The following is a 24,698-nucleotide window of genomic DNA, read 5'->3' on the forward strand; positions in this document are numbered from 1 at the left end:
ATATTATATATGTATTCTTCAAGTAATTTTCATCTCTTAAAAATCAGGACCAGTTATTTGACCTTTGACCCTTGAGATGTGGATATTGCACTCTGTTTTTTTATTACCTTGCAGTAAATACAGTCTTCTTCCTGAGAAAATCTAAATCAAACTTTATTTCTTATTACATCATGTCTCTATTTAATTGTTTTAATGTTTGCATGTTTAAACAGTTGAAAAAGATGAGTAATTAAGAAAAATGAAAGCCATCAAGTATTATTTTGGAAGGTTTAACCAATTTTTTTCATAGGAAAATCAATTTAAACCTATTTTTAGAATGATATTTTCTCATACAATATAATCTACTCCCTGTCCTAATAGACACCTGCCGCAGGCTGCAGTCACTGCAGCCACAGCTCAGGAAAACCAAAGCAGGGCGCAGTAACTGCACTCACTGAATATATTGGTTATTGCTGGTCACTTCTGTTAAGGTTACATCGGAGAATAAAGTTGCAGATAATGGCAGCTAATGAAGATGGCAGAATGTTTACAGAGGAGGACTTCTCATTAATTTTTGTGACCCCTGGAAACCCACTGGGCTTATGTGGCATCAGCAGAAAGCAGAGGGAGGAGCTGATAGCGGCAGACACACTCACTTGTTATTCTTCAATTAAATCCTAAAGCTCTGCAAACTAAGAGCGTGTTGGTGTCCTCCTCATCCTTCCAGATTAGGTTACATCACAGCAGAGAGACTCCCTCCCACTCTGTCGTCCCTGTCTGCACTCACTGTCCTCCCCTCCTGCAGCATGATCATGATGCCATGAGTTTTCTAGCCTCTGCTTGTGCATATGTTATCACTGTAACTCCCATGCAAGTGTGATCCAGACTAAATATTTTGGCCAAAAGCATGTGAGAGGTCCTAGGTGCCACAGCCCGACCCTCAGGTGATGAAGGGTGTTGGGTGGGGAATAGATCTCCCGGGGCTGCTAACACAGAGGAGAAGTGACCTTCATGCTGGTTGGGTTTGGGTTAAGGCAGCTGGTCTGTCATGGGTCAGTGATATCAGCCTGAATCATAACTTGTACAGTAGCACAGTTTGTACAGTGTATCAGACATGTATCAGACAGTGTGAGGATACAGAAGACTGGACTGATGCCTTTTGTACAAGTTGGCACAGTATCAGGCTCCTGAGAGACGCAACAAAGTGAAGAGCAGACTATTTGAGATAAAAGTCCAGGAGGGAGATCTTGATAAAGACCTGAGACCCACAGCGAGGGAAGAATAACAGGTTCCCTCTTACAGGTCAAGGAGTGGTATTCTGCTTAGCAACACATAGCTACTATTTACTCATTAAGGCCTCCTCATGACCCATACTGTACTGTACACTCATTTATTAACTCAAAGTGACATTTCTTAGAGTGGCATGCAAAGAGTAACATAATGATCATTATTCTTCCAGACACACAAGACTGTGGGTAAATTAAGTGTTGTGTGTGTGTGTGTGTGTGTGTGTGTGTACTACAGATATAATTATTTGTTTTAGTAAACTGACTTTGATAAAAAAAAGTCAACGTGCAGGCCTGTGGACAGACATAGAGCAGCAAAGTACAACTCCCAGAGTGCATTGACTCAAAATGTTCATCTTCCATTTTCAATTCAAATGAAAAGGAATAAAAGCTCCAACATCCACAGCTGCTGCTTCTTGAGCCTTCAATCTTGACTCAACACAATTATTTTTCCTCCCACCTGGACAAATTGGGCGTTGTAGCGTTTAGTGGCAGGGTTGTGGCACGGTGTGGGAGTGTCCTTCCATGGCCCATTTGTGTGATGTGATTTTGTGAAGGTTAACCTTCACCGATCCAAAACGAGGTGGCAATGCACCCAAAAGCAGTTTGCCAAATGCCATTAAAGAGCAAAGGAGAAGTTGCTATGTTATTATGACACTAGAATATTATTCTTATGATCGACTGGTTGTTTCGACTGCAATAAAAAAACAGGATGCGAGATAATCTTACAGTGTGTTTATACTGGTGCACAAGAGCAAACGGAGTGAATACAAGTGAAACATAAAGCTACACAAAGAAATGTTCATGCTCCTCCGGGTGTTAACCATGCGGCTAGTCCACCCGCAAATTACCCGTCCCACTCAGCCTCTGATCTGCAGGTCATGCCTTTTCAATAATAGCTTTAGCATATGTTTCCTGCAGTGACTGTCCACATCAACAGACAAAAAAACAAAAACACAATTACTCGTCATAAATAACCAGGATGCAGGGCCATCATTACATGTGTTTTAAACTGATGCACAACACCTGCAGCCTACAGAGCAGGATAGGTAAAACACAGGAGTTTCCCTCAATGGTTTGACAAAGTTAACTTGTTTTAAATTAACTGAAGTTAGTAACAGTTGTTTTAAGCCAAAATATGATCTTTTCCTAAACCTAACCAAGTAGTTTTTGTGCCTAAACCTAACCAAACTCTGACTGTTTCACAATGTTTACAACAGCCCAAATCTGTATATAAATAAATAACATGTATCAATGTGTGAAATGTTTGTCAGCAAACTGTATTTTGAAACTCTAACCGGACAATCCATATTGATTATTGCTAACCAAGCTGCTCTATTTGACAAGTTTGGAGTGAGAACATGTTGACAGGGTACAGTGAGTCAGACTATTCATAGCTACACCTGAAATAATGCTCATACGTCAAGAGGAGCACTTTACAGTCGTCATACTGTATGGTTCTGCACAATATGAAGGTCATAATAATTCAGACTGATATTTGATTAGAAATACCTTTTATGTTATGGTGAAAACAAAGATGTTTTGAGTACAAATAGTTTATTCTATGATCTGGAAACCTCTTATACCAATGAAACAGGCTTCTCTTTAAAGCTGTGGAGATGCTTCTAATCTCAGCTGTTGTATGGTCACATGTACTGTACATGGCCATACATGTTTCTTTTGACAGTATGAGGTATCAAATAGTTGACTCATGTGGTGTCGGATACTGTAAACTCACTGCAGACGTCATAATTCAGTAGAATCCTTTCTTACCGCACCACTGCTCTCTGGTAAATGAATATGAAATGAATGGCACACACAGCACACATACGTGCAGAACATTAATGCCTCACCCTTAACTCATCAAACATTAGCCAAGGAAAGCTTTTCTTTGAGCTGCAACAGTCATATGATCTGTCTACTGCGTTTGGACTTGGTGTATTTTTCCAGATTGAGTTCAGGTCTGTTCTTGTCCAAATGAATACTTTAAAATGGGCTAAAGTGTCATTTACAAGCGTGAAGTCTAACTATCGTCCTTCTCTGTCACACTGCATGTATGTTCCTTTGGTTTGCTAAAAGACAAGGAAAAAAGTCCCCTTAGGTTTAAAAATATTGATTAAATAAGTTGAGTCAGCGAGCTTTCTACTCTACACCTGAGTGCTTCCTTTTAGACCTGTTGTCAAACAGATTGTTGTACAGTATTAGGACGCCTACAGACTGGTTAAATGGAAACCACTCACTTAAAGACCAATGCTGTACTAAATCTTGTATGGAGGAAACATCTTGATGTAGCCTACTGAGACCACATCTCACCAAGGTGGGACGTGCTGCAGTGCACAGAGTGCTGACAGAGCATGTGACAGTCATTAGATGACGGCAGAATTAGGATTTCCGGCCAGTCTGTAAGGATGTGTAAGTATGAGTGTTTGGACCACATTTTATGCCAGTGTGTCTGGTGGGTGTTGAGATATTTCACAGGATAAGTGGAAACTTTGACCTGCTGATGGTGCTGGAAGATCAGAGGATCACCAAAGTCATTAGGGACTTAAACCAGCGAGTGATATTAGTTTTCCACCACCACAGCAACCCGTTTGAATGTTTGGTGGAGGACGTAGCTGTCCCTGTACCCTTACTGCTTAAAGTCCCTATTAGGAATCATCCAACAGCCACCATGAATGTCTACATAAATCCACCTGATACTTAATACTCCTGATACTTTAATGTGAATCGCTACTCGATAGTACCAACGTAACTCAGTCAGTGTCCTTAAAAGTCCAGAGTCCGGTACCCAACCCGGGTCACACTGCTTAGATCTTCTCCCATCGGCTTGCTTCTACCTCAGGTTAGAAACCAGTCACTAGGCTGAATTCATAGCCTATGTGTCTGTTTTCAGAAAGCACCATCAGTTAATGTAACCAGGTAATAAAACCAGAGTAAAGATCGAAAACTCCCCCGCCTCACACTCACTCTTTCTCTTCTTTCTCTCACTCTTATAATATTATATATATATATACATGTATATATATATATATATATATATACATACATATATACATATACATATATATATATATATATATATATATATATATATATATATATATATATATATATATATATACATATATATATATACACACATATATATATATATATATATATATATATATATAGTAGTGGCTGAGCCCGGTTGAGTTGAGCCCCGTTGCCCCCTGTGACCCCCTTGGTGATCTGACATCAAAGTCCAGGCAGACTGCCATCAGATAGTCAGGCCTTTTAGCTCCATGGCTAACTGAGTTACTTGCTAATGGCAGCTACAGCCAAAGACAGCTAGAGTGAGGAGTATAGTGAGCAGTGGTTAGAGGTTATGCTGCTGTTTGGCTTTCAAATAACTATGTTACTTATGTAATTTCAGTTATGAACGTACCCACATTACGTACATAACTTCAGTTAGCTTATTTACTTGATGTAACTTAACTATGTCGGTAGGTTAAACCAACTCACTGATGACATGAACAGTGGTCTTGTGGCAGAAGTCCTTTGCTTCTTTGACCCGACTATCCATCCCCTACCTCCTTAAGCTGACTGTGTCACACTTTATATTACTTCACCTGACTTCCTCCTTTGCTACCATCATAACTACTACAGCCACTAGCAGACCCATATTGACGTGTCTTGTTAGACGGTGTCTTGAATATTTTTCAATAAGAATACTTACCAATCATACATGGTCATGTCATAGTCACAAGAATACATAAGAAGACTTCTGACATCTTCTGTGTTGTGAGTGTCTTTACTGAAACTCAAAGTGAGGATTCACAGAGTTTAGGCTGACACAAAGTTGGATTCTTTACATGGCATTTGTGGAAGAAATTGATCAACAATATGTCATCATTTTCAGAAATCAGTTTGTTCCATCAAATTAACATATCCGTTTCCTTCTCAGTTGTTATTCTTTGGAAATTGGAAATTCTTGCGAAAGCTTAGTGGGAATTCAAGCTTAGCGAGAAGTGAGAAGAAAGGCGTGTTTTCACATGTTAGAGAATACATAGCTTAACAAGTAGAGCTTACTGTTATTCTCACTGTAAATCCATCAAATATATACTTAATATATTTTTTGTGTTTCTTCAAATCAGACAAGCCAGAAAGTCAGCATTTCTTGACTGATCTAGAAACTTCTTTCAGTGTACAAGGGTTGCTGGTTTTTGTTCCAGGTGCAGAGTCGTCTCTCTGCTCATGATGTGAATCTCATCTCATGCAAGACAGAGTTGTGAAAAGACAACAGTGAAGAGAGAGAAGAAGGCTAAAGAGGGCAGGAACCATGGAAGCTATGTGGAGTGGTTTCACTGGAGCAGTGAGCCATCTCTGTGATGGGGCAGCCGGGCCAAGCTGAATAGGAACAGGCCACACAGAGGTCAGTGTGGAAAGACAAACCATGACTGTTTTGGTGAGTATAATTTAGTTTATGTCATGTTTGAATGAAGTGTGTTTAAGAGGCAATTAAGCTCTTCTTAGTTAATACTACAGGGGCTGTACGACTATTTCCTTTTGAGGAACTAATGCCGTTTATCCTACAGAACTTTTGGCCGCTCCGAGTCAAACCGAGCCACGCCACTTTGCTTTCCATCACCAGCTTTACTGTGGTGAGTTTATGGTGCTGCTCCGGAGTAGGGCCAGCCTGAGAGAAAGACGTTTTTAAAAGTCAGTGTGTATAGTACTCAGTTCACAACATTTCCTGTATTGCTGCTACGTGTTTGTAGCTGAATTAACGGAGCCACTTTGTTAGCAGTGATTCTTCGATAGTACTGCAGAGACTAGCGCATCATAAGACACACCCTCAAACAGGTAGCCCAGTTGTGGTGGAAATGAAAATCCCCACCAGGCTGGGCTGCCATGCCGAGTCAAACCGAGTAGAGCCAGGCTGGCAGTTGTATATGGAAAAATGGCATAAGTGGTAGGAGGGGTTAACCCTAACCTTAGCCCATTTATGGAATGTTTTAAATATACAAATAATTAAATTATTATTCTGGTCATATCTTACAAATTGCCCCTTTACCTATTGAAGATAACTTTCTCTTTCAGGAACAGAATGATGATTTTGCTCTGAGGAACAACTCAGCTGCAAAACAATTGGTCAGAGAAACATGCCGATGCAGCTCAAAGGAACCTGTTAATAGAGTTAATTGAACATTTGAACAAGGACCAGACATAATGCAGTGAGACACATAAATAGGCATATTATCAGTGTCTTTCTATAAGTTGAGTTAATACATAGATTTTGAATTAAACAGGAACGTTGCTGATTTTCAACCAGCTTTGTATCACTAGTGTTGGTAGTATATTCATGTGATGTTTTCTCTGTTGAAAACAGAACACTGAGGTAAGATCTAACTGGTTAAACCATTGAAAGTGGAGGATCACTGAACGCTGTAAAAACAGGATTTAGAAAGTGAAAGACAGTGTAGTCTGATGGTAAAGGCAGGGGGGCGGGGGGGGGGGGGGCAGGGTTTCTCAGTAAGCAGTGAGTGCAGTGAGCGGGAATTAAATGTCTGACTTTACATTACGAAAACAGCAACATGTAGAAATAACAAAACTGAAAGAAAACTGAAGAAATCCAACGGCACCGAACCACTTTTGGTTGAAGTGTGTGGTGTGTATAACCTCGCAAACAGAAAAAAATATCCCCTGAAGAAGAGTTGTGTTGGCAAACAACCAAAATGGCAACATATAGTCAGACTGTATGTTTTCTAAATGGGTACACTCCCATTACTTTGAGTTTATCAGTTAAAAGGATAAGAGTGTGATAGATCAGTTAATGTATTGGGAGGCTGAGGGACCTCACTACTGTGAGAAATAGCACTCATAATTGATCAGACTTTGATCCTTCGTCTGCCTGCCCATCCCTGTGTCAACTTGATTATTTCAAAAAGTCTTGAAGGGAAAGGTGGGCCCCATTCTTACATGTTTTGGTGTGTGAATAATTCATACTCACCAAAAGTTTTGGAATCAGTCCAGTAGATCACCTCAGCTGGCAGCTGCGACAAACTTCATCTTTGGGGCAACTCCGACCGTCAGTTACTAGGGTTGGGTAAAGCTGGCTTTATAACTCACTCTCCATACTCTCTCTGTAATAACAAAAATTTGCAGTTGTAAAATATAAAATGCCAAATCGATATAAAACAGGCATTTCTTTAAAGGAGGAAGCTGTTCGAAGACCTGGAAGTGGCTACTCTACTCTGTGGACTTTCCTCCACCTGGATAACTGGACTAAAATGTGAAACTGATGGAATATCAGCACAGCACCGGACCGGATATAAACATAACAAATGGAGCATTAGTGTAACAGAAGAGGGCAGCGATACACTGTTGCGGCATCTCATCAGCCTTTTCCAAAGTAGAAGAAGCAGCACCAGCATTGTCTGTTATGTTGTTGTTGTCAGCACTATTGCAGTGCTTGCATACTATAGTATCTGCCAGTAAATACTATGCAATTCGAGTACAGCTGGTGTCATACTAAGGTTTCAGACATAGTAAAAAATGCTAAGATAACGTCAATCAAGAAGGTGGGAAAAGCCTCTAACAAAAACTCCTCCATCTAGCTATTAATTACATAGAGATGTTGATAAAGTTGTCGATGCCCCACTTAAGGTTTAGCCCTTCATGAAAGGGTTTAACTCTCCATTGATGTCTTGTTTGATTGATTGTGAAGTGGTACTCGGTACTGACATAGTTGGGTCAGTACCCTTAAAAGAACAGAGTTTGGTACCCAACCCTTAAAGTTACATCCACTTAAACTGCTGTTAAAGTTGTTATTCTAAGTGTCTGACAACAGTCGACAAATAGAGATAAACCTTTCTGTTAAATAATGAGATCCTTTTAGTTAGCAGACACACAAGCCTCGCTCAAATACAAGTCTCACTCTGAAATCTCGAGAGGTGAGTTTACAGTTGTTGCTTCATATAGACTTCCATTAAACAATAAGCCATGACAGTTCCTATGAACTCCTTTCTCCAACTCTGACTCAAGTTTCCACCTTCGTTTTCCTGAATGACTCATATCTTGTGATTTCTATCAAGACTAGTTTTTTTGGTGACAAAAGGATGTTACTGTTTAACAAAAAGTTCTATCTGTGGGAATGGTTTCTGTAATGTTGTCAGACACTTTAAGTGGACGTAACTTTGCTGATTGGAGTTGCCCCAATGGATTAGAAAGCTGCTGTGTTGTAGCTGCCAGCTGAGGTGATCTACTCGACTATCATTTACACACAAACATATTGAAATATAGGGCCCAGTATTGGAACTTCTATCATCATCACACTATTGTAATATAACCGGGTGATTTTAATACATAGTTGTAACCACTGCATGTGAACACATGAACAGGAGAGCCTTCATTAGGCTGTACAGTATCGCCCCCCACTAGATTTGTAATGAACTGCAATAAACTTGAGCTTCTGTGCTTTGATTATGAAACATCACTGCCCTCTTCATTTTATAATGCCTAGTCGTACTGCTGCACTTATTTTGGTGAAAGTAACACAAAAGTGGCAAAATCAGTAACACATTACACAGACAGTAAGGTAACTTAGCACTTTCACATGAGAGTAACTAGTTATATGTCATCCATTGCATTTTGGAAACATCTTGTCCAACACTGGTTATGATACCTGTAGCTATCTAACTATAAATGAGTGTAATGTGACAGGCTGCATGAGAATACATCAAAATGGAGTAAACATATATGAGAATAAAGTAAGTGTACATGGCACACAATGTACTGTACATGTTTTTATTTGAAATCTTTTTATAAATGTAGGTAATTACACTAAGGAGGAAATAATGATCTGTATGACCTTGTAATAATGATATCTGATGCTTGTAAACTTTAAAGCTGTTTAAGTATTATTATAATGATAATAATAATTGTTATTATTACTATTATCATTATTATTATTATTATTAGACAGTAAAGCAAATCATTTCAAGCTCAAACACTTGATGTTTGAAGGCTAAATCCAGCCATAATAGTGCGAATGACATCAATGAATGAATGAAGTGTGTCATACACACAGACACACACGTACACACAGACAGACAGACACGCACGCACACACACACACACACACACTCTCTCTCTCCCTCTCTCTCTCTATCTCTGTCTCTCTCGCTCTGCCATTGGTTCCTCCCGTCGCCCCGCCCTAGCAGGCCGGCTGGTCACCTTTAATAACGCATGAACCCGAGCAGCCGCCAAGAGAAGAGGAGACAGAACGCGAGTGACGCCGGTACCGCTGCTGAGCCGGAGACAAGTTGCCCCCCGCCCCCTTCATGAGAGAAGAGAAAACGAGTAACATCACAGGGGCACACAAGATAAGAGACACAAGAAGGGAGGACTGCAGAAGAAAGCAAATAAAGGATCACATTATACCGGCAAACAGTGCTGCTGTAGCCTCACACACACGCGCGCGCACGTACGCACACACCGTCATGCAGTGGGATCAATGAGCGTAAAGAGAGACACCGGTGCGTAAAGTTGGCGAGTTGGTGTGCACGTCTCCCCCTCCCACTGTCAACATCATTACTGCTGTGCTCCGAGCTCCCGGCTCCAGACTGGATTTTAGAACCCGACCGTAGAGTCTTTGTCTGCGGATGAGCGGGGCTTGTTGGATGGTACAGTGACCAGCGGAGACACTGGAGCAGACGAGCCACATGCGTGTGGACGATATGGATTTGCTTTTGCTACAGCCAAAATTTGCCGCGGTTTTTTAAAAATATTAATTTTTTTGACAGTGTGAGTGTTTTTATTTGATTTTATTTATTATAAATATTGTTCGATTTTTTTGACTATTAAACGACCGCAGAGATTTCAAGACTCATCGTGCGGAATTACAACCATGAACTTTGTTGTCAGTTTGGTACAAATCCTTTTGGCAGCGGTTCTTCATCTTCCCTCAGTAAAGGTGAGTGTGTGACTTTGTGTGCTGGCTCATGTTAATAATAATAATTACACAGGGGCGTCTGTTGTCTGTCACACGTGCTTTTTCTGTCCTGATTTCATGTCAGATCCTGGTGTAATGATTTTAAGAGTTGCGCTACAAAGCAATGTGCTCCCATCCTGCGGGAATACACATGCGGGATAAATGTTCACTGCCTCCTGTTTGACCGTGTGGATGAACTATCAGCACTCTCTTTCTGTTTGCACCCGAAAGCCTTCGTCTCACTTTTGTTCGTTTTGTTGAATGCCCTTCTTTTCTTTGCAAAGCCAGAATCTGTTGAAAAAATCATTTCGTTAAAGATGTGTCTGAAAGTGCTGGATAAAATAAGTATAAGGAGCTTCTTTTGATTCTCTAGGACTCATCATTTCGCCATATGTTTTGTTCCCCGTCAGGTAGGGTACTAAATTAAATAGAAATAAAGCTCAAACTAAGTTTGGCCACGTCCCACTAAGCTGGGTGTTATGGACAGCGCGAATAAATCCTACAAGTGTAACTTTAATTAGGCCTAAATAAAAGCTGCTTTATGGATTACCTGTATGACGAATGAAATAGAAACTGATAAGATCTCCTAAAACCTTGTTAGTCATTATTAAATCTGTGCCTGCTTAGTATTTTCGAAGAATGTGGATTAAACTGCGCGGTTTGTGAATGGAGTTCTGCGCGGCTCGCCTCGCTGAGCAGCTGTGTGTGTGTGAGCTGCTCCTCAGCCTCGGGCTTTAGTCCCGCTCTGTTTGGTTCTCACGGTGATCCGGAGTGTGTGGAAGCTGAGACCCGGTTTCTCCTGTCCTGCCGCCCTGTAGGATGCCCACCTCGTTCCCACACAGGCCGACCCGCTTTCTCACGCAACATCTCCGCCAGTTACAACAGCCACGTAAGGTGAGCGCAGAGCTGAGCAGCAGCGTTGTCACGTCACCTTCACATCACAACAAAGGCCTGCGGGTCCTTTCAAAATAAAACGAAGCGCGTCCAACCGATTTGAAATAATTGCGTTTGTTTAAAAACAAATAAAGAAAATCTTGGAGTTGTAAGTGACATGTCACAGCAAACTAACACATACTTAAGACATCGAGTGTGCCCTGTTTTACACGAACTGTGATGGACACTTCTTTGTTTTCATCCTGAAATGATTAAAAACGTGAAAGCATTGATATGTCAGCAGACATACCTGACTGCAGATAGGCGCGTGTAATTTTAGTATACTAATTTATTAGTTAACATACATTACGGTGAGCTGTTTGAGCAACAGGCTGCCATGCTTTTATTTTGAAGGAGGTTAGCCTCACTCCTCAGGTGTGGTTTGTAGCTTGACTGCACTGTATAACAAGCAGAGGATGAAGAGTAAAGCTCATAACAACCAGGTTTTAGTATGTGACACCTCTCTCTCCTTTGTTCTTAATGATCCTGACTGATAGCTGTTGTCATGGTGCCATCAGACAGATTCCTCTGCTGCCCTGTGGATCACATTTTGATGTAATAGCTGCCTGTAAAATGACACATTTACATACTCAAGCATACTATAATGTGTACATAAATGGCTAATGAGAAAGATCATTAGTTTCTATGGGTGGTGACAGTTTTACAGAGGCAGTGCTGCATGCAGATGAGAACTTAACAAGTGTTCTGATGTGAATCTCTTACAGACTGCCAGCATCAACAAGGGAGTGGAGAAGAGTAAAAATGAGGGTAAGTTTTCTGTCTCTAACAGAGCTGTCTAATTTCAATACTTCTTCTTTGCCTCTCTGTGCAGGCCAGATGACCATAGGGCCACCTGGTGGACATGTGATGAACATTTGAACTCAGACTTACTTTATTTCTATTAAAAGTTTGAAGCTTTGGCATGTGTATGGTGTATTGGTTTCTCAGTATGAATCCAGGAGTGTCTTTTCTGTACAGAGCAGACTGCAATTAAAGCTCCCAGCAGTGAACCTGGGACTTTGAGTCACCATAAAAGTGGTGCAGATTTTAAAACAAGAGTTAATGTGAGAGATCAAGGATCAGGCCTCTACAATGACTCACAGTTATTACATTTTTGTTTTTCTGTTTTTTTTTCTCCACCAATCTGTGTTGCAAGAACACAGTCACTACATGAAGACAGGCAGCCTTGGTTCAATGCCATACTCATGTTTGTTTGACAGTGACTCTGTTGTGTTGAGGCCAAGGTTGGACGTGCTGGTTGGTGATGGATGGAGACACATATTAGACACAAACAGCATCAGTGGACAAGGTGTGTGGTTGGCTTTAGTGTTTGTACAGGGAAAGAATAAGGAAGTCTGCCATCTGCCTGCTGCTGACCTTCACACACCCTCACTGTCAGAGATCACACCACCTGTCAAAAGCTGTCATATACATTAAGATAAGACTGTGGCCTGATTACTCCTGGTGGGGAGCTTTGGACCATTATTAACTAAAGTCCACTTTAGCAGAGACAGATATCAGTTCCTACAAAAGATGTGAAAACAAGTCACAAATAAAGAGTTTCATTTTTTAGGCTGAGTAATTTCCTGGTCAATGTAGCCTTTAACAAACAGGATTTATAGTGGTGAATTCATCCACATTTGTGGATTAATATGGAACTTCATCATCATGTGATAATGATGAAGAACATGAGATGCAGTTGAAAATCCAGAGAAACTGGAGATAAGACTTTTTTTTCAAAACCACATGGAGTTCTAAGACACAATGCTTGATACACACACACAGTACCTGTTAGTAGATGCATTCGTCGTTAGTTTGAGTCTTGTCGTTAGATTTGCTGATGATAAGACATGTATAAAGTATGAACTGACTTCTTAGAAGGATGATGTAAGACAGAGCAAATCTTTGCAACCTTGGTTAGGAGGTAGAACCAGTTGAGTGTGTTAATCTGAGGCTGTTGTCTGCTGACAGTCCCGTGAACAAAATCCACCAAGCCAGTCTCAGCAGCGATCTCCGAACTTGTCTGACAATTAAGCCTTTGAAGGGAATGGCCAATGTTTCAGGGCTTCTGGTGTAGCCAGCAGATCCATTATCCGGATATCTGGCTGACGGATGCGATTAGCAACTTGAGACAAAAGAATGGAGTTTATAATCTCTATGAACAGATATCTACGTTATATGCAGATGGATAAAAATAAGACAGTTAAAAGCTAAATCACTGTCAGATTATAGCTGGTGTTTCTGAGATTACATTTCAGCCAATATGTTCTGCTTCATGGACCGTTTACCTGCATGCAACTAAAGCACTCTCAACGTGAATAGTCAATACTAATCGGACCAATGCCAAAATCTTGACCCTTGTCTACATATTCTATTCACATACAGATATCTGTGTATAGAAATGATCTCGCCAGTAGCTCTGTGTCCTAGAGCAGGTGCTAGTGTTTTAGCTGCACATGTCTGCTGGCCAGGTCACCCTGGAGCCAAAACTGTAGAGCCATTCATAATTGAGCTGGAGTGATACGTGGCGCTGCAAATTTTGTTAAAAGATCACATGCGGTCCATTTAGTGACATAATACAGTTTCCCTCTAACTACAGCCAGTCAACCCCCAGGACAGGATGGTTGCAATCCTGCATCAAAGACAAATTAAAGTCACAAGGATCCATCTGTGTATAATTTGTATAATTTTGAAAATATAATCATAAAGCTAATTGACTAACAGTCAGTGCAGCATGAGTCCAGAGGCAGAGCCTCCACAGGGTGGGCTTCCTGGGGTCACATGTCAGAGGTGAACCCTGGCGCCACAGTGCTTGAGGTCATGGGTCCTCTGACAAACCAGGGGTCAGGAGTTAGCCAGGGGTTGCTGGGAACCGACTCTGATGGAGTGTGGGATGGTTTATTCTTGGCTGCACAGGAGATGGAAATACAGAGAGGGCTGGTGGGTCCCATAGGTAGCTTACTTAAGTCCTGAGCCTTGTTTTATAGGGATCTATCTAACATTATCATAAAAACTCAGGTCTCAACTTTCTGTTGTTGATCTCAGAATATAACATGATGCTTGGTGTTATTTGTATCACAGTTTTGCAGAGAGAATGTCAAAACATTGCTGCTACATATTCTTTATCATTTATCATTTAATACTGAGGTGACAGTCATATGATGAATTGTGTGTGTCTGCTTTAGTGTCATCATTGCCACTGAAATAATCCCCAATATGTCTGTTGTATTAGCTTTGGTACTCTGTTGTCACATGGTCATACATCCTGTATTGTTTACTTCTGTTGCTTGCAGTTTTTGGTGATGTTAAAATTTAACGTGCACGGCTTGGTCAAGTTTTAATCTCTGACTTTTAGCCAGTCTGATGCAGAACTGGAACAGTTAAGATTGTCACTGGTACAAATAGGTCATAGTTGCTGATCAGGACACAGACCTTTTTTACGGTTCGCTTGCTGAGCTTGTCTTCTTGTTGATATCTGAATGTTTAAAGAGACAGGAAGCTGGGCTTGGTAAATATCCAGTATTACATAAAACTCTTCCAATCTCTTTTCTCACTGGTTATAAGGATAACGGCAGCAATGAAAAGATGATCGATCTTCTTTTCTTTTTTCAGTCATCCCTCTCACGGAAGTCATCACCAAGAGTATGTGTAAGCCCAGGGAGGTGCTGGTGGACATCTTCCAGGAGTATCCGGAGGACACAGAACACACCTATGTCCCTTCCTGCGTGGTCCTTAACCGCTGTGGAGGGTGCTGCAATGACGAAGCAATGGAGTGTGTACCCACGGAAACCAACAACGTCACATTGCAGGTGAGCCCAGGTCCCATTTAACTTAACTGATGAAAACAAAAAAACAGCTAAATCATTCTTAGAGAACAACTGGACTTTATTCTAGCACTTAAGACCGTGGCACACCGGACTGGTTGGTGAGCGTCTTTGGCTCCAGTTGTTGTGGTGTCACTGTTTAAATGAGTCGGCCCTTGTTAGCAGTTTGCTTAGTTGTTGTGGAGATGGCCTAGTTGATATGCCATGATTTAAGTATGATATTCAATGTTATCATGTTACTGAATTTCCATACCTGGGTCACATAATGACAACTGAGTCATCTCCACCCACCAATGAAGACCATGAAATGGGGAGTTGCAGAAGAAGCTGGTAAATTGGACAACACAAATTAGTAGCTTGTGTTTCAGCAGGTAGTGTTGGCGCTGCCGCTCTTTGTAATGACATGCATTATAAAAAGGGGTTGTCAGGCCAAGCTTTGTTTTGAGCATTTTTGGGATTGTCTGACAGACACGCAGCTTTTCCATCCAGAAGCAGAGCAGAGAAAGTGAAGCGGCGAGGCATGGCATGTCAGATATGTTGTTTACCCCAGCAAACTGTGTGTTAGTGCTGCCATAAAAAGGTCAGAGCCTTCCTGCCCTCTGACAACGCCTGCTGTTTGCAATGGATGTTGGCTGCAGAAGTGCAAAGACATACAGGAACACAGACAGTTCACATCTTGGGGCTGTTTGGTTACAGAGCGGTCAGGGCCATAGTGTTTAGACTGTTGGTTACAAAAAGTAAATGGTAATGGACTGTCACATATAGCACTGCTCTAGTCTTAGCGACCCCTCAAAGCACTTTACATCACAAGCAATTTGGCGTTCAGTATGTTGCCCAGGGATACTTGGACACGTAGACTGCAGGGATCTTCTGATTGTTTAACGACTGCTCTACCGCCTGAGCCACAGCAACCCCGATGAAAAAGTGCTGTTACTGTTGTTTTAATTTAACCTTGCCTTGTTATGTCCTCTGTTTCTCTTCAAGGTACTGCGGTTTAGACCAATGATAACGCAACATACCATCCACCTAAGTTTCACAGAGCATACAAAATGTGAATGCAGGTAAGAGACAAGACCTTGACCTCACATTCTGTAACACACAGTAACAGTGATGATGGAATTAAAGCAAAAACCTAAATCATTGTGCTCTTTTTTCATTTCAGATTAAAGTCAGACATTCAAGCAAAGAAAGAATAGTAAGTACGTGTTCTCTGTTTTTTCTGTTTTTTTGTCTGTTCTAAATGATTGGGGGTGGGGTGGGGTGGGGCTGTTACGGTGCCAGCCTGGGATACACATTTTCATTAGTATTTGGACCTGATGGTCCTGAGAGTAATGGGGGTGGGGTAAGGCGGGCCAAATCAGTCCTATGAGACATCATGTTTTGAGGTACAGAGTAGGCTACAGAATAGGGCCTTCAGATCCTATCTTCCACCTATCTTTACAGGGCTCTAACACTTCGAGCATGTTCTTTTATGGCACAAGGTTTAGTGCTTTATGGTGTAACAGAGTGAGTGACTGAGGTGTAGCCGGCTGGCTTCAGACCACCCGCTGCTGTCTGCTCTCTGACTCCAGTTGCACAAACCCGACCCTCGGCCCTCGGCTACTTCTCCAGTCTAATCATAGCAACAGGTGTCATGCAGTTAACCTATTTTTATTTTTAGTGGTGTAAATAGAGGATGAGCTCGGGGACGAGCTGAGGTGTCGGCGATGGTTGTGAGAACTCAGCGCTGTCACACTGTGTGTGTGTTTGACGTATGCCTGCATGTGGTTTGTGTGTTGAGGCTTCTCAGTGGTGGGTCAGGTTGTTTAATTGGATAAGAGGAGTGCGTGTGTGCTGAACTGTGCCTTGGCGGGTTAAAACCTGATGGATTGGTGGAGGAAAGATGGGATCATGTTGGCTAAGTCAAACCCGTTTGTCACAGGGCTGAACTGAGCTGAGCTCTGTCCAGCGTTGTTGGATGTCTGCCTGTCACTGTGCACGTAGGCAGCTAGTTAACCCTGCGGCGGGGTGGAGTGGCGCTGCTACAAAGAGGATGTGCTCATTCATGCAGTCGGATACAGGAAGATATATCCGGATACACCTGGCTCAGTCCCATCTTGTGGATCAATATCCACCCCTGCTAATGGGGAGACTAAATTAGAGCAGATATTCTGTTGGTGTTTGGCTTTATTAATTATTGACTGACTCCTGCATGGCTATAACTGCACCTGCTTCATTTTACTTCTCTGTAAATTTCATGGTAAGAAGGTGGTAATTACCACGCAACATACTTGAAATTTCATTGAAATTATCCCAACAATTATTTGAAATGAACCCAGCATTAGTTAATAATAGTATTCTGCTAGTTTGAATATGCAGTGAATAAATAGCTGGTCATTTCTTTAATACAGTGCCAGGAAACTTCCAACTGGTTTCGGCTTAACTTCCACTCAGCAGGCCACTAAACTGAAGTGAGTCGTCGCAGCTTAATTTCCAACTGTTTTATTCCAAACCTCTGCAGGTCGGTTCACTGATGCAGATATTTCAACCATTTACATTCTCACCACTTCAACAATTAACAATCAGGCTCTCTCTCCCCTTCTCTCTCTCTCTCTCTCTCTCTCTCTCTCTCTCTCTCTCTCTCTCTCTCTCTCTCTCTCACACACACACACACACACACACACACACAGTTATGTTACAAAGGTACTTTCCAGTGACTAATTTGTTTGCTGATGTATTGTTGTCTCAAAATATTTAAAGAGTGACATTTAACTTGAGTGGTTTGAAAACATTATTAGGTCTCAATTAAGGAATAGACTTTTAAAATGGGAAATAAGCAAATGTATTCTTGATTATGAAAGTTTATTATTCAAAGTTGGACAGATGTGCTGAAATGATGATGACGCTTAAAAATGTGTACTTCAATTTGCTGACATTGCGGACGTGAAGCAGAGACCAGTTGGAAGTTTCCTGGAAATTAGTAGTAGTAATTAGCAGCTATTTAATAACTGCTTATACAGCAGAATATTATATTCAAATACATTTTAAATATGTTAGTTGGTAATTACCAACTCCTTACCATGATACATGCAACCTGTCAAATGAAGTGATTGTCAGGGTTAGGCTAGCAACACCAGCAGGACTGTTGAGATGTGACTGACTCTGGATCAGCATGGGATCTTTCTTGAAGGTTGACACCAAAGAACTGGGTATCTTTGAAATGATCCTTTTGTACTCAGGTTTCATTTGTTATCTGCGCCCTATTCGGTATCAACAACAGCAACAACACTCTCTCCATTTTTATGTCAAAATGAAGCTGCCATGGCGTTTCTCTGAGGAATGGTTATCTTTAAGGCTGTTTGCTGGTCTGTAGTGCGCTGCACTGATAAGTGCTTGTGCTTCTACTTTCTGTTGCTGTCTGTCCGTGGCTGTTTATCTGTTGCCATGTTTCCTTTTGTTTTAGGTGATAGATGGTTACAGCAGCTACAGCCCAGAATGAAAGTGCAGAAGTACTGACACGTGGTGTGTCATCGAGACCTTGAGAGGCTCATTGATAAATTTTGCTTTGGGTTACTCTGCTGTTGTTTTCATGCAAGAGTTCTAGAGGGAGATACAGAATTGATCGTGTGTTGGATATGTGCTGTGCAAAGGCTAAATCAGTTCTATGAGACAAAGCATAGTTCCTTGTTACACCAAAGCAACTACCCTTATATATCTAGTTCTGACCTTGTTGTGTCTCTGGTGTGACCTTCTATCTCATAAGCTGAACGCTGGAACAGATATTGCAACAACTATAGTGTCTACCTCAACTTCAAAATATTAGATGTCAATTGTTCATCTTTGTGCGCCTCCTATGGGACACATCCTGGAATGACCTTCTGCTGTTGCTACTTTCAATATTTTGTTCAAAGCACAAAATACAAACAATGTACAAAGTTGAATTGAGACCACATTAAAGACTGTAAAATTACACACCTTACAGCCTTAAAATGACCTTACAGCCGCTCCTCAGACCACTACACAAGACAAGTGCATCAGCAGTTAAAGACGCACCTTCTAGCAGGTAGACCTGTTCTAATGGAGATGCAAAGCCTTGACACACTGGGCTGATGGCTGAGTCAAACAGAGTAGAGTCAGGCCGGCAGATGTAATGGAAAGACGCTATTTGTTGCTAAATTTCCTGCTAACTGCTGGTATTGATAGCCGTTAGCTTGTTAGCTCGGTTAGCAGTCCTAGGGTGCTGGAAGCCAAACCTAACAAGAAAACCATGTTGGTACTGTATTCCCTGACGTCAAACTGGCCTCTGTCTTCTCGGTGCTGTGTTGTTCCGTGCTGTAGGGGCTGTAAAGCACATTCAGTGCTATTGGCTACTGAAAACACCAATAAATATCTGTGACAAGTTCCTCCTTAGCTTCCTGTTGTTACAGTAAAACATGTAGCTATGCTGAAGCAAACGCCACACCACAAGCTGATCTGTGGGAACTTTAAAACATTTCGTTGACACCTACAAGTGTGAGATGATGTCATCATTGAAGATTCATTCATTTTCAGAAAGTGTTTGATTGTTCTTTTAATCAGACTCGCCTTGTGATTAACACGTGGAGCATCAAACACATGTGATCATACCAAGCCTCACTTATACAGGGGTCAAAGGGCAGGAGGATGCCAGAGTTGGTGCGTTAGTCTAATATTTGGAACATCACCTCCCAGCCCCACATCCTGTCCTGTGTGTACACAAATGCACATATTGTCTTTGCAAAGCCTTCTTAGTGAGTGGTGGGTTTGAGGGGGGGTGTTGCATGAGTGTCTGTGTCTGCTCTTCCTGCAGAATTCGCTCTGTAGCTTAGATCTCTCTCTGTCTCTCCCTTTTTGCTTCCCTTGCAGCCACTGTGCTCCTTGCTCAGAGAGAAGAAAGCGCTTGTTTGTGCAGGACCCTCTCACCTGTAAATGCTCCTGCAAATTCACACAATTAGACTGCCAGTCCAGGCAACTTGAATTAAACGAAAGAACTTGCAGGTTTGTTTGCCATCCATACACGATAAACAACACGCCTTGAACCCTCTTTTTTCTGCCACCGCTCACCCCTTCTCTCCACCCATCTCTGTGCAGATGGATTTCCTGCATGCTTCTCCCTGCTTTTTGATGTTGTCTTGGTGTTTGTCGATGAGAACTTTGCAGCTCCGTGCTTCTCTGTGCTTGCATTGTCTCTTGTTAGATTCAACAGTCTCATCAGATTGAGGCGGTGACACTGTTATTTAGCTCAAACTGGAAACATTGCCAACATTCACTAGAGACTCCCACACCCACACATTCCATTTATGTGTAATCTCCACAATGATTTTGCTATTCGTCTATCTCTTCCATCATCACAAGATGTTGTTGAGTGAAGATATATAAAGGCTTTTGAAAGGGTTCATGAGCCTGAGAGGATTTAAAATTGTCCTAGCCTGTAGAGGAGCGTGTAAACCTTTAAAGGGTTGATTGAGCAATATTTTCTCACTTACCTCTGGTGGTAACTGGCTTCTCAGACATGCTTGGTTTTATCGATCCAGGTTTTAAGATACACACTTACTGCTACCCCTAAATGAATGCACTGAAAACTGCCACCAGCAACATTTCTGTAAATCAGTTGTTTCCGCATTATTCATAAGAATCCACAGACATCACTGTGAGCAGTGTTCACTGAGACTGTTCTTTCAGTAGAAAGTAGTTCCTGTGAAAGCTACAATTAAAAGTCATTTTTCAGGACATCCTGATAAGCAAATTGTAACTGCTGATGGAAAGTCAGGTGAAGTTTCGTAGTCCACAAAACAATTCTGGAAAAAAGAAAAGGAAATGTTTTGAATCAAGTCTCCAGCTACTTCAGTTGTAGCTGCAACGCTGTTTTGCTGTGAAGCTCCAGAAATGTTTTGTGGACTACGAGACTTCACCTGACTTTATATCAGCAGGATGGTAACTAGCTGACGACTAGACTATTTTTCTTTTTTTGGGTGAACTTTTCCTTTCAGGTGCATGTCACATGTCTCTCTCCCCCTGTTTCCTGTCATGCTATTGACCTCTATGGTATTAGGAGGAAGGCAGAAACCCCAGAGACAGGCATCTGGATAAATACAAACAACATTTGAGAGTGAATGTTAATTTCAGATGCAGAAATTACCAACCTGACAAAAATGCTCCCAGAGCTGTCACGGTCTTTATCAGTACTCTTTACTGAGCAAATCTTATTTGCTGAAGAAGACCATGTGCTCATATGTTTTTAGGGGAGATTTAGTTAGTAAACCTTCAGTTTAGAACTTTTTTCCAAACTTTGTATGGCCAGATACCAGCAGAAGGAACTGGAACAGAACATTAAAACCACTGACAGCTGAAGCGAATAACATTGATCATCTTGTTACAATGCAACATTCTGCAGGGAAACCTTGGGCCCTGGCATTCATGTGGATGCCACTTGAGGCGAACCACCCACACTAACATTGTCGCAGTTTAATGGTACTAGTGCTCCTTGATGGCCGAGCCCCGGCGTTGGATACAACAGTGTTTGGACGGGTGGTGTGTCAAGGAGCATCCACATGAATGCCAGAACACAAAGTTCCTCCAGAAGAACATCGCATTGTAACGAGATGATCACTGGGGAATGCCATCTTGTTTTGTTTCCAGCAGGCAAGGAGTCAAAAAAGACCTCACATATTAGCATTGACAGGGGTTTTCATGATCATTCATTTGTTTGCCGGTGACTGAATACAGAGATAGTGTTCATGCTGCATGTCACATTTACTACCTCTTACTCATGTGTTGTTCTTTTAGTAAAAAAACTGTTACTAATGAGTGGAGTGAGACTTATCACAATGACTGTGCAGCACATAGCCAAATAGAGGGGTGCTGGGACTGCTGCCTCTAGTTAACTAGGCTGTGTTTCATGACCTCTCCTGACCCAGCCACTTCCATGACCTCTGACCCCCCCAGGGACCCCCCACACTGCTGTGGATTTAGAGAGCCACACACTTCTGGGTGAGGTGACCACTCACATGATTCCAATTGGCTGCTCAGTGCTCAGGAGAGAGAGTGGAGGGGACCTAAGGGTGGGGGGTGTCTGGAATCCCACCCCCCAATTCCAGCCCCTCTGAATCCTGAACCACCACAGTCGTAGTGACGTGAGGGTTGAATAAAATGTTCATGTTTCAAAAATCTTAAGCTCAAAAAGTACATTTCATACACAGCCGAAAAAGTACAAGGAGGTGGAAACTGGCCCACAACCCCAGCCTCCCTCACTGCCCACCCTCTGCTCTCTGTTTTGCCCCGTCTTTAAATCATCCCTTTTTTGCATGGAACCAGTTTGCTGCTTGTCACTCAACCAGATTTTCATCTTGTCCTCCACAGATGTGACAAACCGAGGAGATGAGACCAGCAACACTGTTATGAAGGAATTCTTTTCTTGGCACAGCACTTTGAAACCTGAGGATGCATTCCCTGCAAGGACACGAAATGACAACGCAAGACAGGACATTCTGGATGCAGATCTTGCCACAGTCTATTTTCCACCTAAAGATATTAATATATATGTACATATACAATAAGTACATCGACAATGTGTATTGCTGCTACATGAAAAGACACTATTTAAAGAGAAACGAGTGCGCCACTGGCGTGTGAATGGGAAATGTTTCAGTGGCGTTCTGCCCATGGGTAGAACTGGTACAAGAAATCTTTTATTTTATGTAACACTTCACTGGATGCTGGTCTGCTGTGGATATGAATATCGTAATATTTCTAAGTAAGAAAAACTGGTGACCACAACTTCATTGAGCGGTGCAGCAGAAGCCAAACTCGCCTCTGAAATCTGACAGAAGAGTCTGAGAAGAGACAGAGGGAGGACAAGGAGGTGGAGGTAGAGGTGGAGGAACGCCTGTTGTACTTGAACTGAATGGCAGGTCCAAGAACTGTTTCCCTCTGTGACATGATGTGAAGAATCCAGCTGGTGTGAGAAGACACCTAAAAAGTGACTGTGGACGCAGGTTACATACCGTGGTGACGGATAATGTGAAGATGACCTTCTTTCCTCGTGGAAGGGTTATGTGACGATGGCAAGAACTGGACTAAAGGCTAGCTAATGGTGAAGTTCTGCCGAGTAAAAAGATGTTTGATTTGGGTTAGGGTTAGGCCTATCCTTCAGTGTGGGCAGTTTAATGTTGGAGCGAAGTTTCCTTCAGGGTTAAAGGTAACAGACCACTACCTGTTTTTGGTCCTGAGTCCTTCATGTAACCCTTCCTTGGCGGGAAAACAGATTTTATTCTTCTTTTTGTGCACAGAGTTTATTTACATTTTGAGGTATATTGTTCCTTTCACCAAATGTCTTGAGACCAGGCTGTCTAAAGGGATATTACTGTAGGTAAATACGGAGACAAGTAGTAATTAAATGAGCTGATGCAAGTTCAGATCAGCATCTCACTGTATAAATCCACAACCTTCCTTATTTCCTTATTTAATGGCTCTGTGTGTGTTCCAAAGAAATAGGCAGGCATCCACAACAGAGCAGTTTATCATAAACGATCTGTATATACTTACTAGATATCCCTTTGTCTAGCACACTACATCTAATTTATAGAATATGTTCAGTATTCTGTGCTCTGATATTTATATACAGTGTTATAGTTGTTTTTGTTTGTATTCCTCAACTGTTCTCGATCTGTCCAGAGATTGAATGGAGAACACGTGCGACTGTAGACTCCTTTTCTGTGGGAAAAAGGACTGATAGACAAAGCTTTGACATTCCTGATTTCAACTAAAGCTGTGTTACTCACCAGCCGGAGGGGGATCACGGTGGGCCTGTTGACCGATAGAAACCCCAGCCTGCGAAATATGCGTGCCTGATGCGCCAACACAGGTGTTTTTCATTTTGGACTGGGGTGGTGGACATGTGGTTTTGCACTTGTGGGCCCGAAGACACGTCATATGGAGGACTGGAGGAGTGTCGTTGCTGCTGCTCAGCTCGAACCTAATTTAGTGAAGACTGTCCAATCAGACTGAGGCCTCTAGTCTCGGGGTGGCAGACGGCACAGTTTTTTCTGACTTCAACCCAGGCGCTAACATACTGTCCTCACTCATTAGTCATGCCCTTGAGATAATAACACATGGACAGGAATTAATCATTTGTGCTCTTGAATTAATAACTCATGTGCCTCAATGAAGAGTTTTCTTTACCCTTATCTTCCTTAAGAGAATGAAACAATCCTAGAAAACACTACGAAGGGATATCAAAAGTTAAACTTCAGTAATATCTAAAACATTCAAATTTTTCTCTTTTTTTGATTTCATGCGCAATTTAAAGAAATACAAAAATAAGGATAACAAATTATATACAGTGCAGGAAGAGAACCCACTCTACATGAGAAAAGTCCTGTGTATGAGCGATACAACCCTTCCTGTCTTGGACTATTCTCACTCTTTATACTCCTGCACTAGGGGGGCTTCAGGAAGTGACACTAGAGGGGTATTAAAAAGTGATCAGGCTTCCCTATTTGATGCGTCGGGAGAGACTACAGGCTGCTACATCACAATTCAAATCCTTACATTGTTCACTGTTTTTTCCACACAGCAATGTGTGTGCAACCAGCAGCCTAAGCTGGCCAACAGAGTAAACATGGAGTGCTGAACAACGCCCAATGTAAACTGCATGTCACCGTGAGTGTTGACAGGACAAAGACAAGTGAAATGAATAACTTAATG

At 41.8% G+C, this 24,698-nt stretch overlaps 1 protein-coding gene across 1 annotated transcript; it reads left to right on the forward strand.

The window, feature by feature from the left end:
- The first annotated feature begins 9,582 nt into the window (after window positions 1-9,582).
- Window positions 9,583-24,264, forward strand: vegfaa (vascular endothelial growth factor Aa). The gene is made up of 7 exons (XM_073486308.1): window positions 9,583-10,221; window positions 11,898-11,940; window positions 14,785-14,981; window positions 15,981-16,057; window positions 16,159-16,191; window positions 19,860-19,991; window positions 22,353-24,264. Exons 1-7 carry the CDS (start codon window positions 10,156-10,158, stop codon window positions 22,372-22,374), a joined length of 570 nt encoding a protein of 189 aa, XP_073342409.1. The 5' UTR covers window positions 9,583-10,155; the 3' UTR covers window positions 22,375-24,264.
- Window positions 24,265-24,698: the final 434 nt, after the last annotated feature.

Source organism: Pagrus major, chromosome 18, assembly GCF_040436345.1.
Source record: "Pagrus major chromosome 18, Pma_NU_1.0".
NCBI lineage: Eukaryota > Metazoa > Chordata > Actinopteri > Spariformes > Sparidae > Pagrus > Pagrus major.

Coding starts and splice junctions, on each gene's coding strand:
- vegfaa (XM_073486308.1), top strand. CDS start 10,156: ATGAACTTTGTTGTCAGTTTGGTACAAATCCTTTTGGCAGCGGTTCTT. Junction 10,222..11,897: donor TTCATCTTCCCTCAGTAAAG/GTGAGTGTGTGA, acceptor AATCTCTTACAG/ACTGCCAGCATCAACAAGGG. Junction 11,941..14,784: donor GGAGAAGAGTAAAAATGAGG/GTAAGTTTTCTG, acceptor TTCTTTTTTCAG/TCATCCCTCTCACGGAAGTC.